This window comes from Lissotriton vulgaris, chromosome 4_1 (assembly GCF_964263255.1).
Source record: "Lissotriton vulgaris chromosome 4_1, aLisVul1.2, whole genome shotgun sequence".
Taxonomy (NCBI): Eukaryota; Metazoa; Chordata; class Amphibia; order Caudata; family Salamandridae; genus Lissotriton; species Lissotriton vulgaris.
This window is the reverse complement of record NC_141691.1, coordinates 46,977,957-46,991,780: the sequence shown is the minus strand read 5'-3', so window position 1 is coordinate 46,991,780 and position 13,824 is coordinate 46,977,957. Positions and strand designations below refer to the sequence as shown.

Here is a 13,824-nt window from a genome sequence, read left to right as displayed (position 1 = left end):
GCTACCGTCCTTCCTTGAAATCTGTCACTCAGGCTACCGTCCTTCCTTGAAATCTGTCATTCGTACTGGCTTCCTTCCATGAAATCTGTCACTCGCTCTGGGGTCCTTGCATGAAATCGGTCACTCAGGCTAGTATCCTTCAATGAAATCTGTCACTTGGTCTACTGACCTTCCATGAAATCTGTCAATCGTGCTAGCGTTCTTACATGAAATCTGTTACTCTAGCTAGCATCCCTCTATGAAATCTGTAGCTCACTCTAGTGTCCTTCAGTAAATCTGTCACTCAGGCTAGCGTCCTTCCATGAAATCTGTCACTCAGGCTAGCGTCCTTCCATGAAATCTGGCACTCAGGCCAGCGTCCTTCCTTGAAATCTGTCACTCAGGCTACCGTCCTTCCTTGAAATCTGTCACTCAGGCTACCGTCCTTCCTTGAAATCTGTCATTCGTACTGGCTTCCTTCCATGAAATCTGTCACTCGCTCTGGGGTCCTTGCATGAAATCGGTCACTCAGGCTAGTATCCTTCAATGAAATCTGTCACTTGGTCTACTGACCTTCCATGAAATCTGTCACTCGTGCTAGCGTTCTTACATGAAATCTGTCACTTGGTCTACTGACCTTCCATGAAATCTGTCACTCGTGCTAGCATTCTTACATGAAATCTGTCACTCGCCCAGCGTCCTTCCATTAAATATGTCACTCGGAATAGCATCCTTCCATAAAATCTGTCCCTCGCTCAAGTGTCATTACATGAAATCTGTCACTCAGGCTCACGCCCTTTTATGATATCTGTCACTTTGGCTGGTGTCTTTCCATGAAATCAGTCACTAGGGCTAGGGTCGATTATATCTGTCCCTCAAACTAGGGTTGTAGGATGCTGGCTCTGTATATACTATACCAAAGTAAGGTACAGTGTACATAGAGACCATGGGATCCCCAGGGACTTAGAGAGGCGTAAGTAGATAATACTAAATGTTCTCTTTCTGGTAGTGTGGTGGAGCAGTCAGGCTTATCAGAGGGTAATGTTAAGCGTTTATGGTACACACTCAGGCAAGAAATGATGGCGCACAGTCAAAGACTGAATCCCGATCAATTGTTTTGCATGAAAAGTTATTACTTTATTATTTTATTTCTAGAAACAAGAGAAAGTCAGTTGCAGGTAAGTAACAGTTTCAAAAGTAGTAATACTTTTCAAGTACAATAAGAATTGTTTTTTAAGGCAGTAGAAAATGCTTTACAGTATTAGAAATACTTTTGTAGAATCAGATTAAAACAGTAGGACTTTCCAATAGAAATCGATAGACTTTTGTATGTTATAAGGTTTGTAAATGCAACGCAATCCCATGGTGGGAAAACAATGTTATGCCTCCAACTCACAATCCCAGTCTTCAGAGGTTTTGACCAACACTGGGCAAGGTTCAGTTTCATGTAGGTCCTGCACCACCGGCATTACGGAGGAGGCCGAGTGCAGAGGTCACTGGGCCCAATGTAAATTAATGGAGGCTGGGGGTACCTCGAAGTGGTACATTTTGCAGGTAAGTACTAGTGGTTTCAGGGCACAGGCCCCGGGATTTAAGATCAGCACAGGAGGGGCTACAAAGCAGCACCAAAGCTACACCACCAGCGGCACAGGTGCAGGACGCCCAATAAAGTTAAGTGGAGATTGTCGGTCGCACAAAGAGGCTGCAGGGTTGGACCAGGAGGCTGGTTGAAAGGGACCACTGGCTGGGCAGGTAAGTTGGAGCGCCAAGGAGGGCGAGGAACCATGGGTTGAGCTCCCCAATGCTGGGGGGCTAATGATGCAAGGGTACCTTTTGGTGTCGGATATCGGGGTTAGAGCCAGTCGCGGTGAGGGGAACCCCTTGTGTTGAGGCTGCAGGCGAATTTGTAGGGTACAGGAGAGGTCAGCCACTGATGGAGATGAGATATCACTGGGGAGATTTCACAGGAGAGGTGAGTCACTCAAACTCGAGCCGTGAGGGTTGGCTGCAAAGTGAGCAGGGTTGTGGAACTGCCAGGATCCAGAATCCTTGAAGATGGAGTTGTTCTGGACAGGGCCGCTGTCCTCAAGAGGTCTAGTATTTATTGAAGAGTGGCAGTCTTCCAAGGGACTGTCATTGTCTTCTTTGCATGCTCAAGAAGCAGGAGACAGGCCGGTAGGGCTAAGGCCAAGGCAGTAGGTGTCTTCTTCATCCATTTTCTTCTTAGGTCGCAAGAATCTGAGGATTAAGATTCAGGGTGCCCCTAAATACTTAATTTAGGGGTGTTATGGGTACTGGCAGATGGTAGACAATGGGCTACTAGCTTCTAGGTTGAATAAACCCTTTTATTGTCCCCTCCCTTTGGGGAGGGGGCATCCCCAACCTGATTGGGTCAAATCCTTCCATTCAAGATGGAGGATTTCCCAAGGAGAGGGTCACCTCAGTCCAGGGCACCTTAGGGGTGATCCTGGCAGAGAGGGGACACACAATTCCTGACTATTGATTTTCACACCAACCTTTCTGCCAAAAGTGGGGCTTTGACAAGGGTGCAGGCATCTCCACTAGCTGGAGTGGCCCTGGTCAGCATATCAAAGGGCAGGAAGGCTTTGAGGCTCACCGCCCTGGATGCTGTTCCTGCTTGAGGGTAGGTGCAAAGCTCCTCCACCCCAAGTAGCCTTTGTCCCTGAACCACGAGAGCACAAGGGCTCCCATCTCAGGGGTTCAGAAACAGGTCTGTGTGGGGCAGGCTGGCGCAGGCCACTCAGCTGGACACAAGGGAGTTGGTCGTTTTTCACGGGGCATCTCTAAGATGCCCTCTGAGTGCATTCTGTAATAAATCCAACACTGACATCAGTAAGGGTTTATTATGCTGAGGAGTTTGATACCAAACTCCTTAGCATTCAGTAAAGCCATCAAGAAGCTGTGGAGTTTGTAATGACAAACTTCCAGCCCATGTACTCGATATGTGTACTTGCAATGCCTGTGAATGGCACAGACACATTTCTCGTGCAGCTGGGCCCTCACCTGTGGTATAGTACACCCTGCCTTAGGGGTGTGAGGCCTGTGAGAGGGGTGACTTACCTATGCCACAGGCAGCGCTAGATAGGCAAGGCACACAGGATGTGTGCCATGCTGACTCTTAAGTTTTGTCTGCATCAAAATACACAGTCTACAATGGCAGTGTATATGTGTTTGGTGAGGGGTTTCTGAGGGTGGCACAATACATGCTGCAGCCCTTAGAGACAATGTGTGGTCACAAGACTGTTGGTACCACTGGTACCTTTACAAGGGACTTACTTGTGAGCCAGAGGTGTGCCAATTGTGGAAACAAATATACGGTTTTGGGAAAGAACACAGGCCTTGGGAGCCTGATTGGCAGAGGGCCCAGTGCACACTCAGTCAAAGTGCATCAGATATCAGGCAAAAAGTTGGGGTGGGGGGTAAACATGCAAAAAGGGACACTTTCCTACAAGGGTCTTTCCATTACATCTGTAACTCCGACAAGGTTCAATCCATGCTATCTGTTGCTCGGGCTAGGGTCCTTCCATTCTATCTGTCATTCGGGCTAAGGTCCTTCCATTCTATCTGTCACATAGGCTAGGGCCCTTTTATGCTATCGTAAGATGGGCTAGGGCCCTTCTGTGACATTTTCACTAGGGTAGTGTCCTTCTGTCATACTGTCAGTCGGCCTAGGGTCTTTTTGTCATATTGTCACTTGGGCTAGGATCCGTCTGTCATTTTGTTACTCAGGCTAGGGCCCTTCTGCGATATCATCACTTGTGCTAGGGTCCATCTTTCATATCTTCAGCCGGCTAGTTTCCTTTTGAGAAATCTTCAACCGGCTAGTATCCTTCTGTGATATTGTCAGCTGGGCTAGGGTCCTTCTGTGATATCGTTACCCAGGTTAGGGTCCGTCTGTCATATCGTCAGTCAGGCTAGAGTTCTTCTTTCACAGCATCACTTGGGCTAGGGTCCTCCTTTCATGTCGTCAGTTGGCTAGGGTCCTTCTTTCATATCGTCACTGGGGTAGGGTCCTTCTTTCATGTCGTCAGTTGGCTAGGGTCCTTCTTTCATATCGTCACTGGGGTAGGGTCCTTCTTTCATGTCGTCAGTTGGCTAGGGTCCTTCTTTCATATCGTCACTGGGGTAGGGTCCTCCTTTCATGTCGTCAGTTGGCTAGGGTCCTTCTTTCATATCGTCACTGGGGTAGGGTCCTTCTTTCATGTCGTCAGTTGGCTAGGGTCCTTCTTTCATATCGTCACTGGGGTAGGGTCCTTCTTTCATGTCGTCAGTTGGCTAGGGTCCTTCTTTCATATCGTCACTGGGGTAGGGTCCTCCTTTCATGTCGTCAGTTGGCTAGGGTCCTTCTTTCATATCGTCACTGGGGTAGGGTCCTTCTTTCATGTCGTCAGTTGGCTAGGGTCCTTCTTTCATATCGTCACTGGGGTAGGGTCCTCCTTTCATGTCGTCAGTTGGCTAGGGTCCTTCTTTCATATTGTCACTGGGGTAGGGTCCTTCTTTCATATCGTCAGTTAGTCTAAGGTCCGTCTGTCATATCGTCAGTCAGCTAGGGTCCTTCTTTCATATCTTCAGCTGGACTAGGGTCCTTCTGTCATATCGTCATTTGGGTTAGGGTCCGTCTTTCAAACCGCCTACTGGTCTAAGGTCCTTCTGTGATAGTCGGCCGGGCTAGGATCCATCTGTCATATCATCAGTTGGGCTGGGGTCCGTCTCTAATATCGTCACTCCTGCTAGGATCCGTCTCTCATATCGTCAATCGGGCTAGGGTCCTACTTTCATGTCGTCAGTTGGGCTAGGGTCCTTCTGTGATATCGTCCATCGGGCAAGGGTCCATCTATTATATTGCCACTCAGGCAAGGGTCCTTTTTTCATATCGCCAGTGGGGTAGTGTCCGTCTGTCATATGGTCAGTCGGGCTGGGGTCTGTTTGTCATATCATCACAAGGGTAGGATCCTTCTTTCCTATAGTCACTGAGGTGGGGGTCCTTCTTTCATGTTGTAAGGCGGGCTAGGGTCCGTTTGTCATGTCGTCAGTCAGGCTAGGGTCTGTTTGCCATGTCGTCACTGGGGTAGGGTCCTTCCATCATAAGTCAATCATCAACAGAAATACCTTCCCAGACTTGTTTTTCTAAATTGGAAAACACAGAACAAGAGTGTATTGAGTTGTTCAAGGATTGCTATCTTACGACAAAATACATTATTCTGAAAGACATTTTCATGCACATACTTCATCTTTGAAGATGTGTTTTTACAAATAAGTAGCGATAAAGAGACTCTGCCTTTGAAAGAAGTCACTCTCCAGTAGTGTTCAACAATGAAAAATGGAAACATACAGAATTCACAAACTGCAAAACCCGGTACGTGGTGTATGCAATCACATGCCCGTGCCGGAAAGTATATATTGGCAAAACCACACAGCAAGTCCACCTGAGGATGACACAGCACAAGCCACGAATAAAACAAAGAATTTTGACAGCAGCGAGGGTTCCTCACTTTGTTGAAAATGGTCATTCTGGAAAAGACCTTGCATGGACAGTGTTATCCGCCATAAAACCACCACCGAGGGGTGGAGACATCGAGGCTTTGCTGAAGAATAAAGAAGCAGATCGGATTATGAAATTCAACTGCGCATCAGAGGGTCTGAATGAGTTGCCGTGGGCCCTTTAATTGGAAGCTCCGGGTCCCCTGTTTACAAATCAAGGAAGTCATAAATTATTCAGACTAGAAACAATTATATTCATTCATTGTGAAACATCATGTCGCAGGAGGTCGTCACTAGCATCATCACTACGATGGCTGCTCCCTTTCATTTTCATGCAAATTTCCGCAATTCCAATAAAGCCGTTTTTCGAACAATGGGGACTGACAACATCAAACGCGGCCCCTAGTCTCACGAAGGAAAGTGAGCATCATAAGAGGGGCATTTGCCTCCTTCTGCCGGTAACAGAGACTGCACCCGACCTGCGACTAACTAGCACCATGTGTCCTACTGGTGCACTTCAATAAATATATGCCTTAAGATATCATTTACACACGAAATAAACCCTATATCTTCATTTCCAACTCGTCCTGACATTCAGCAGGTTTGAGGGTAAGGAATCCTGGCCCGGTTTCATTGCTTTTAGAAACGGCCGCGTTTGGAGAACTCGGGTCAGAATTACGGACAAGACTACAAGCCCCACAAATCATCAGTTCGGATGGTTAGGGTGGATTTCCGGCCGTAGCTGGCACATTAGAAGCCCACAGAGCGACGGCGGACTGCTATGCAGTGAGGATGGATTGATTATGAAAACCGATACCGTATTAACAAAGAAAGTCGACTTTTGCTAATTAAGACACAACATTAGCCACATAAGCGCGGCGCGCGGCAGGCGTCGGAGTATTGACGATGACTGTGTTTTCCCTTCTCTCCCGGTCCTCTCCCTCTGCCCAGCAACATTCAAGATGAACCATACATCGAGCCCTCTAATCCGCGCGCCTTCGCACACGAGTACGTTTTACTCCGAACTGTGTGAAACCTTGGGGTAATTTAAACCCTAAAACATCAAACAAGGTTGTAATTAGGGGTGCATTGTTTGTTATTGACAGATTGAAATGTAAGTGAATGAAGCAGCTAAAAGCCCCGCTGGTGCTATAAGTGAAAGTGAACCCCAGGCGACCTCCAAACCATCCATCACAAAGTAAGTGCTCCATATTAAAGCCCAAAGCAGTTTACATGACATTTCATCAGAAATAATGTCCTGTCACTAACAGGAGTTGTCCTTGACAGTTTTGAGATCCTACTTGGAAGAGGGACCCCCATATTCACCAATCTGAGGCGATCTCATGAACTTCAGTTACCTAAATATTTGGTTATAAAAGTAACAAACAAGCATTTACAATGCAATGGTTTTGCCTTTGTTAAAGTTAGAGCTATTGGCATTGCTCTTGACATTATTTTTATTTATTTTTTTAACATAAATAAATGGCATTGTCATTTACAATAGCAGGGCACAGGGAAAGGGGGGCGAGGAGAGACTAAGGAGAGCTGCGGGCTCAGGGAAGTGGGGGCGAGGAGAGACGAAGGAGAGCTGCGGGCTCAGGGAAGGGGGGGCGAGGAGAGACGAAGGAGAGCTACGGGCTGTTGTTGTAATGCTTGCATGGATGAGTTGGTGGATGTATGGATGGGTGCATGCATGGATGGGTGTATGGATGGGTGTATGGATAGATGCATGGATGGGTGGATGGATAGATGCATATATACAGCCAATCCCTCAACAATTTATGCAATCCACCAACCCATCCAACCAACAACCCATCCATGCATCCACCCATACATCCAATCCAGTTTATTCTGCTCCAAACAACTTGTTCTGGCATCTTCGGCCGGTGCCGCCATTGCGAGGCCAGCATCAGGAAACAAGCGGGAGGGGGCGGGAAAGGGGGAGAAGAGACGCTGACGACGGCCCGAGCAGGAAGGCGGGTGCCGGCAATGCCGGACCAGATTCGGGGGCATTCCCGGCATTTGGCTGACGTCGCGTGACGTAGCCAAAAGCCAAAAATTCTCGGGAACGCCCCTGAATCTGGTCCGGCATTGACGGACAGGCCCGTCTTCCAATGGCTAGCCTCCATTTATGGAGCTAGCCAATGAAAGACGGGGGCCGTTCCTGTCTCCCCTATATATCTCAATAGGATTTCGCCTGCGCGAAAAAGATGTGCAGAGCGCATCTTTTTGCCAGGCAAAACCTAAAAAGCTCTCCGAAAGTTGAGGTAAGGGAGCTCTTTATCTTCTTCTAGTAAAGGCGGCTGCACAGCACCAGGCTCGCCCCGCCCTCCTCCCGGAATCCTATCTATTGCATTTTCCAACCATGCCCGGAGTTAAATTAACAATCCACAAGACGTCCATCCTGGCGCGCGGCCACTACCAACACGCGCGCCTTAAAGTGAGGGCATGTTCCTCATTTACAAGAGCCTTGCACAATCGGAAATGAAGTATTCATCTGGGGAGTCCGGTCATCTTAGCTGCCGTTTGTATTGCATTTGACCGTTGACCCCCTCTGTAGTTACAGTGCGTATTCTTCACCAGCGAAAACACGAATAAGAAAGCAAACACGCAGGGAGTGGCGGCAGAAATAGTCCTAGTAGCAGATAATTCCACGTGGCTGCGTGTGGCCATGGCAGAGCTGTAAAGCTTGGTGGTGGTGGTGGTGTGGAGTTAGCAAAGATGCAAAAAAGCCATCGGAGTAAGAAATAAGCCTTTCCCTTCGGGGGAAAGATGTGTGTGTTCGGAAAGTTTTGTTTCCGTGTATACGGAGCACAACCCCAGGTCCATTATTTTCCTTCACTATAGCTATGTGTGGTCCTGGGCACCCCATGCATTGCCCTGGTGCCCCTGTTTACTGCGATGGTCGTGCCTACTGAGAACCGCTGTGACGAGTGTCTATAGAGGAGTCCTGGTGGGTGGCTTTTGGACTACAGTGTTCCGCTTGTTGTAAGGCTGGCGATGCGAGCGGGCGTGCTGTATTGTTGTGGTATCACCCTGCGCCGGCAGCAGCAGGGACGGTTTTTCAGGTCATTGTTTTCTCGTCTCGCCCTCTGTGCCGCTCGCATTAGCAGCATAGAGTGCTGCACGGTGACAGCAGAGGCGGCAGCGCCAGTACTAGACGGCTATTTAAACCCTGCTGGGCGAGCACTCTCCCATCACATGACCCGCCGTTGGCTGTTTGGACCTCCACTGCAAACCGGAGCAGTCAGCAGCGCCCGAAGCACCGTGAGTACAGAGGGCACCTGGGCAGGGGGCGGGGTGGCTGCTGGAAAGCTCGCAGCGCTGCTGCTGGCTGCTTAGCGACGCCGAAGGTGAGCTGCTGTGCAGTGGCCGCTTCATGGTGTAAACAGGAGGCGGCTGCTTCTCACTATCCCTGCCAGGGCAGAGCGATCTCAGGCTGCGCCCCTGAGCTCTGCGGCAGGGGAAAGGACGCCTCTAACCATTAGTACCTGTGCATCAGGGAGAGAGCAACGCCACTTGGAATACCCTCACGGCGCTACGTCTAAGGATGTCAGCCAGGCTCTTGTTTCTGAACGCGGACGGAGCTCCCACCCACCGCGTTTTTCGCCAGGAGTGGAATGGTGTGCAATGTTCGTTTTAAGCTGTCAACGAGCCCTGTGCACAAAAAGTAAACATGATCTCGGCCAATGCAGAGGTCCCACCAGGAGATGCTGATATCACAATTTGACTGACAGATGGAAAGTGTTCATCATTTTCCAAATGTATATTATCATGCCAGTCGTTCTTAGGTGGCTTGCTTTCTGCATCTTCGGCCGGTGCCGCCATTGCGAGGCCAGCATCAGGAAACAAGCGGGAGGGGGCGGGAAAGGGGGAGGAGAGACGCTGACGACGGCCCGAGCAGGAAGGCGGGTGCCGGCAATGCCGGACCAGATTCGGGGGCGTTCCCGGCTTTTGGCTGACGTCGCGTGACGTAGCCAAAAGCCAAAAATTCTCGGGAACGCCCCCGAATCTGGTCCGGCATTGACGGACAGGCCCGTCTTCCAATGGCTAGCCTCCAATTATGGAGCTAGCCAATGAAAGACGGAGGCCGTTCCTGTCTCCCGTATACATCTCAATAGGTTTTCGCCTGCGCGAAAAAGATGCGCAGAGCGCATCTTTTCGCCAGGCAAAACCTAAAAAGAAGAAGAGGAGTAGGGTCAAGGTTTTAATTAGTCCTCTTAATTTCATGTCACACCGTGTCCCAATGCCCTGATGATAATCCCGCAAGAAACTGCAGGGATTAGAAACGCGTCGGCCTTTCCAATATATTTGCTACGTAGGGCGTGTAATTAACTCTATGCTCCAAAATTAGGATGTGTACGGATTCAAGCACCCGTTACGGGTTAAAAAGAATAGCCCATGGAGCTTTAAGTAACTCCGTGACACTCACCTATTGTTAGGCAAATGGAGTTCTTCTGTTTTTGAAATTATTGGCTGGTGTAGTCCTTCAGAATTAATGGGATGAATTCTGCAGGTCATTGTTGTTTTTGTATCATTATCAGTTCTTCCACTGTATAATTAATGACACATTATTCATTTATGTATGTTTTACAAACATTGTTTTTGGTAAATGCAAGAAGTATTGATTCTCAGATAAAAAATGCAAATGTATTCTTTATATGTTTTCAAAAAAATGAAAATGGTTGAGATTGAACATATGCACCTTTCGGTCATTGATTTGATTTCCGCATAAAATAAAAAAAAAGCGGTTAAATATATAAACCAGGTACTTTCTGTTTCATAAACCAGTATTGTTATCGTCCATACCTGGTTTGTAAAGGACGAAAACCCCCCCAGTGTGATGAAAGTCTGCCAAATGGTGGCACGGTCTGTCTAACTTAGAGATCAGCGCACCAACAGTTCTTTATTAATTCTATGTACATTAAAGATGGCTAATACCGACCACCTGGGCCATTCTTATAGTTTTGGGTGCCTGAAAAAGTCTGAATTGTCACACTTGTAGGAGTGTGATGGTTAGTAGTCGTGTTGGTACTGTCAGTGGCAGAGCTGGCAGAGGCATTGGGTGGGTCAAGCTGCAGTGGCCATGAGGGACCTGACACCTATTTGTTTTACACACTAAGCACTGGGTGGGCCAGGCCCTCTTGCCACTGCCCTTGGGGACACTGGGCCCAAATCACAGAAGTAATTTAAGACAAAATCCTAAACTTACTACTTTTGGTATTCACAGAAGTTAGGATGTTGTCTTAAGTTTGTCGTAAGACAAACTTAAGACAGACTTAAGACAGACTTAAGTTAGGAATTTGTCTTAAGTCTGTCTTAAGTCTGTCTTAAGTCTGTCTTAAGTCTGTCTTAAGTCTGTCTTATGTCTGTCTTATGTCTGTCTTATGTCTGTCTTATGTCTGTTTTATGTCTGTCTTATGTCTGTTTTATGTCTGTCTTAAGTTTTCGTAAGTCTATCTGAAGTCTATCTGAAGTCTGTCTTAAGTTTGTCTTAAAACAAACTTAAGACAAAATCCTAACTTCTGTGAATACCAAAAGTAGTAAGTTTAGGATTTTGTCTTAAGTTAGTTCTGTGAATCGGCCCCCAGATTATAATGTCAGTGCTGACTGTGGCTTGCTTGCAGGCTCCGGACACTGCTCTGCTGCAGCTCTCACTCTCTCTTCAAACACCCTCTATGTTTCCTCCAGGGGAAAAGCGTTGTGAAGTATGCTGCGGATGAGCAAGAAGGGCCAATCAAGAAGGAAGTGAGGTCTCTGAAATCCAAGATAAGTGATGTGGGAAGGAAAGAGAAGCATCGCTGAAGGAGGTCTGAGCTGGACCCAGGAGGAGGTCTGCCCCTGGGCTGTGAGATATTATCCTGTAGAGATGGAGGACTTTGTTCCAGACAAATATTTAATGAGAAATAAAACAGACTTAAGCGCCTTGAAGTCATTCCAGCATTCATTCATCCTATAGACATTGTTCTTCATGACATATAAAATGGCTCTGGCAGCTGCATTTCATCATGCTGTGTTTGTTGGCCATTCATGGGAGGAAGAATATGGCTCATTTGAATTCATTTGTGTTAAAACAAGGCTGGTGTTCATTCATTGGGTGGATTGTGAAGGCTGGTCTCCATTCATTGGCTAACAGAAAGATTGAACACATCATACTGAAAGAGAGGGCTCAATCCGTTCTGGGTGTGGCCAAAGTATAAAGAGATGCTGCCCTTTGGACTGAAACTAGCTGCAGTGGCATAGCTTAATCATTGAAATTCAGGGGGGGTGAATCTCAAATTTCCCAACTAAAAAGCAGTGGGCCACAGGGTGATTGGGTGAGGTGACCAAGATTCTGGATGGACTGCGACCATGAGGGGAATGGCCAGAACGGATTTCCATGAGGTGGGCCTCTGGCCGATTTAGAGTTTGGTGGACAGGTGCTCTGTTGCACAGACGATGGAGTTCCCTGGCTGCCAAACTCAAGGTCCACCTTCCAGTTCTGAGTCGGGCAGACCACAAGTTTTACGCTGACAGAGAAAAATGTGCTCTGTAAGTTTAAAATGTCTTTCATTGCCCAAAGGAGTAGATGCCATCGGAAGAAAGCCATCCGCCCGAAAGCCCTATTTAGAGCCCACGATCAGATGTCTTTTTTTACTGTGAGGAATGGCAAAAAAGGGAAATTTGTTTTTAAAGAATAAAAACTTGCAAAAGTTTAACGCCCACCTATCATGATTGATGGAGCCTTCTTGTGAGAGGTGGGCCTGGCATATGCTGCCCACTAGTTATAGTGGGCACCTTGCACCAGTCCAAACAGCCCCTTAGAGATGATAGGTTAACGACAACCTTTATTGAAAGCTATCCTAGTGGTAGCTTTGGAGAGCAGTCGTCAGGCTAAGTCTTGAAGGAATGTAAAGCAGCTTGTTTTACCAGTCTATAATCTGCCGCATAAGTAGACAGTAGTAGCCCTCCGGTCACGGGCCATTCCTTCACTTTTCTACCTAGTGCGAAACATATGCTAAATTTAAGCTTATGTGCGCATAATGCACACTATACATAGTCCTACTATGGGAAGTATATAAATATCCGATTTCTCACATAAGTTAACTGCTGTAAGGGTCCACTAACAGAGATAACAATCCTCACTTCTCCCGCCACACTGATGTGCTCCCAACGCTCCCTGACTGTGATAGTTACAATGCGCATGTGATCGTGTCATACGTAACCGGCTGGCAAAATCAAGGAAAGACTAGCAGGAGACTTACGGGTAGTTTCCAAATCTTCTGGATAACCTTCTATAGAAGAAAGACTAATCTAATCTTATGTCAAAGTTACCCAGCACTGGCATATATATGTGGCAAAATACCGATACGCATGATGTCCAGTGGACTCTAACTCAATAAACCCTCAGTCATTTCAATAAGGGTTAGTCTCATCTACTTCAAAGGCAATCTAAAATGTCGGCGACCCACTCCGCATCAGTACTTTTATCTGCGCTAACTGTATCTGATGTGGGTGGAAATTTATATCTCTCTAAACTTTTTTTCCAACTTCCTTAGTTCCACGGCAGCTGTAGTTTGTCCGTCCTGTGTTTGACTCTTAGGCTTCAGTAAGCAGTCCTTCACGTAGTGGCCTTTCCTACCACCGTACAAGCAGAGCCTGTTCTTCCTTTGTTGTTCTCTTTCTTCTGTGGTGAGGGAGACCCTCACGGATCCTATCGCCATAGGTTCTGCAGTCTCACCTCCATTTCCTATGGCGCTTCTGTTTCTCTCAAACCTGGGAGCAGGTCGGTCGACTCGTCTACGATCGCTTTTACGCTCACAAAGTCTGTGATCCAGACGTAAGGTTAAGCTAATGAGTTCTATACAGGTGGTAGGTTGAGGATCGATGGGAGCCAGCACGTCCTTTAGTTCGTCCCTAAGGCCCTGGTAGAACCAGGCAGCCTGTTTTGCTTTGGGACAGTCGGTTTCTGCTATCAAACTTTGAATGGAGTTGATGTATACCAACAGATCCTTGTTCCCTTGTCTCAGTTCCAGTAACTCTCGGTCCGCTGTAAAGGCAGCAGCTCCACAGTCAAACACCCTTTCAAATTCATCACGGAAGGCAGCCAATCGTATAACAGCGGGTCGTCACGACGTACCAATGGGACAGCCCATTGCGCTGCATCCCCGGCCAAATAGGAAATAGCCAAGACTACTCGAGCTTGATTAGCAGTGAAGGCTTTAGGCTTACAGTTAAAATGTAGCAGAACCTGCATGAGAAACACCTGGACCTTACCCGGATCCCCAGAGAACCTTTCTGGCGCTGTGAGCGGAACAGGCGTGGGCATTTCAATGCAAAAGGGGGTTGAAGGAGTGGTAAATC

The 13,824-nt window shown here is 47.6% G+C and overlaps 1 protein-coding gene across 1 annotated transcript in view; it reads left to right on the top strand.

Annotated features, from left to right (window-relative positions):
* The window catches only part of C4_1HXorf65 (chromosome 4_1 CXorf65 homolog), a 180,734-nt gene extending 169,248 nt beyond the window's left edge, over positions 1-11,486 (top strand). The window contains exon 7 of the mRNA XM_086918286.1: positions 11,173-11,486. Coding sequence (XP_086774412.1) covers positions 11,173-11,286 — 114 coding nt within the window. The 3' untranslated portion in view covers positions 11,287-11,486. The remainder of the gene's footprint in view (positions 1-11,172) is intronic.
* Positions 11,487-13,824: the final 2,338 nt, after the last annotated feature.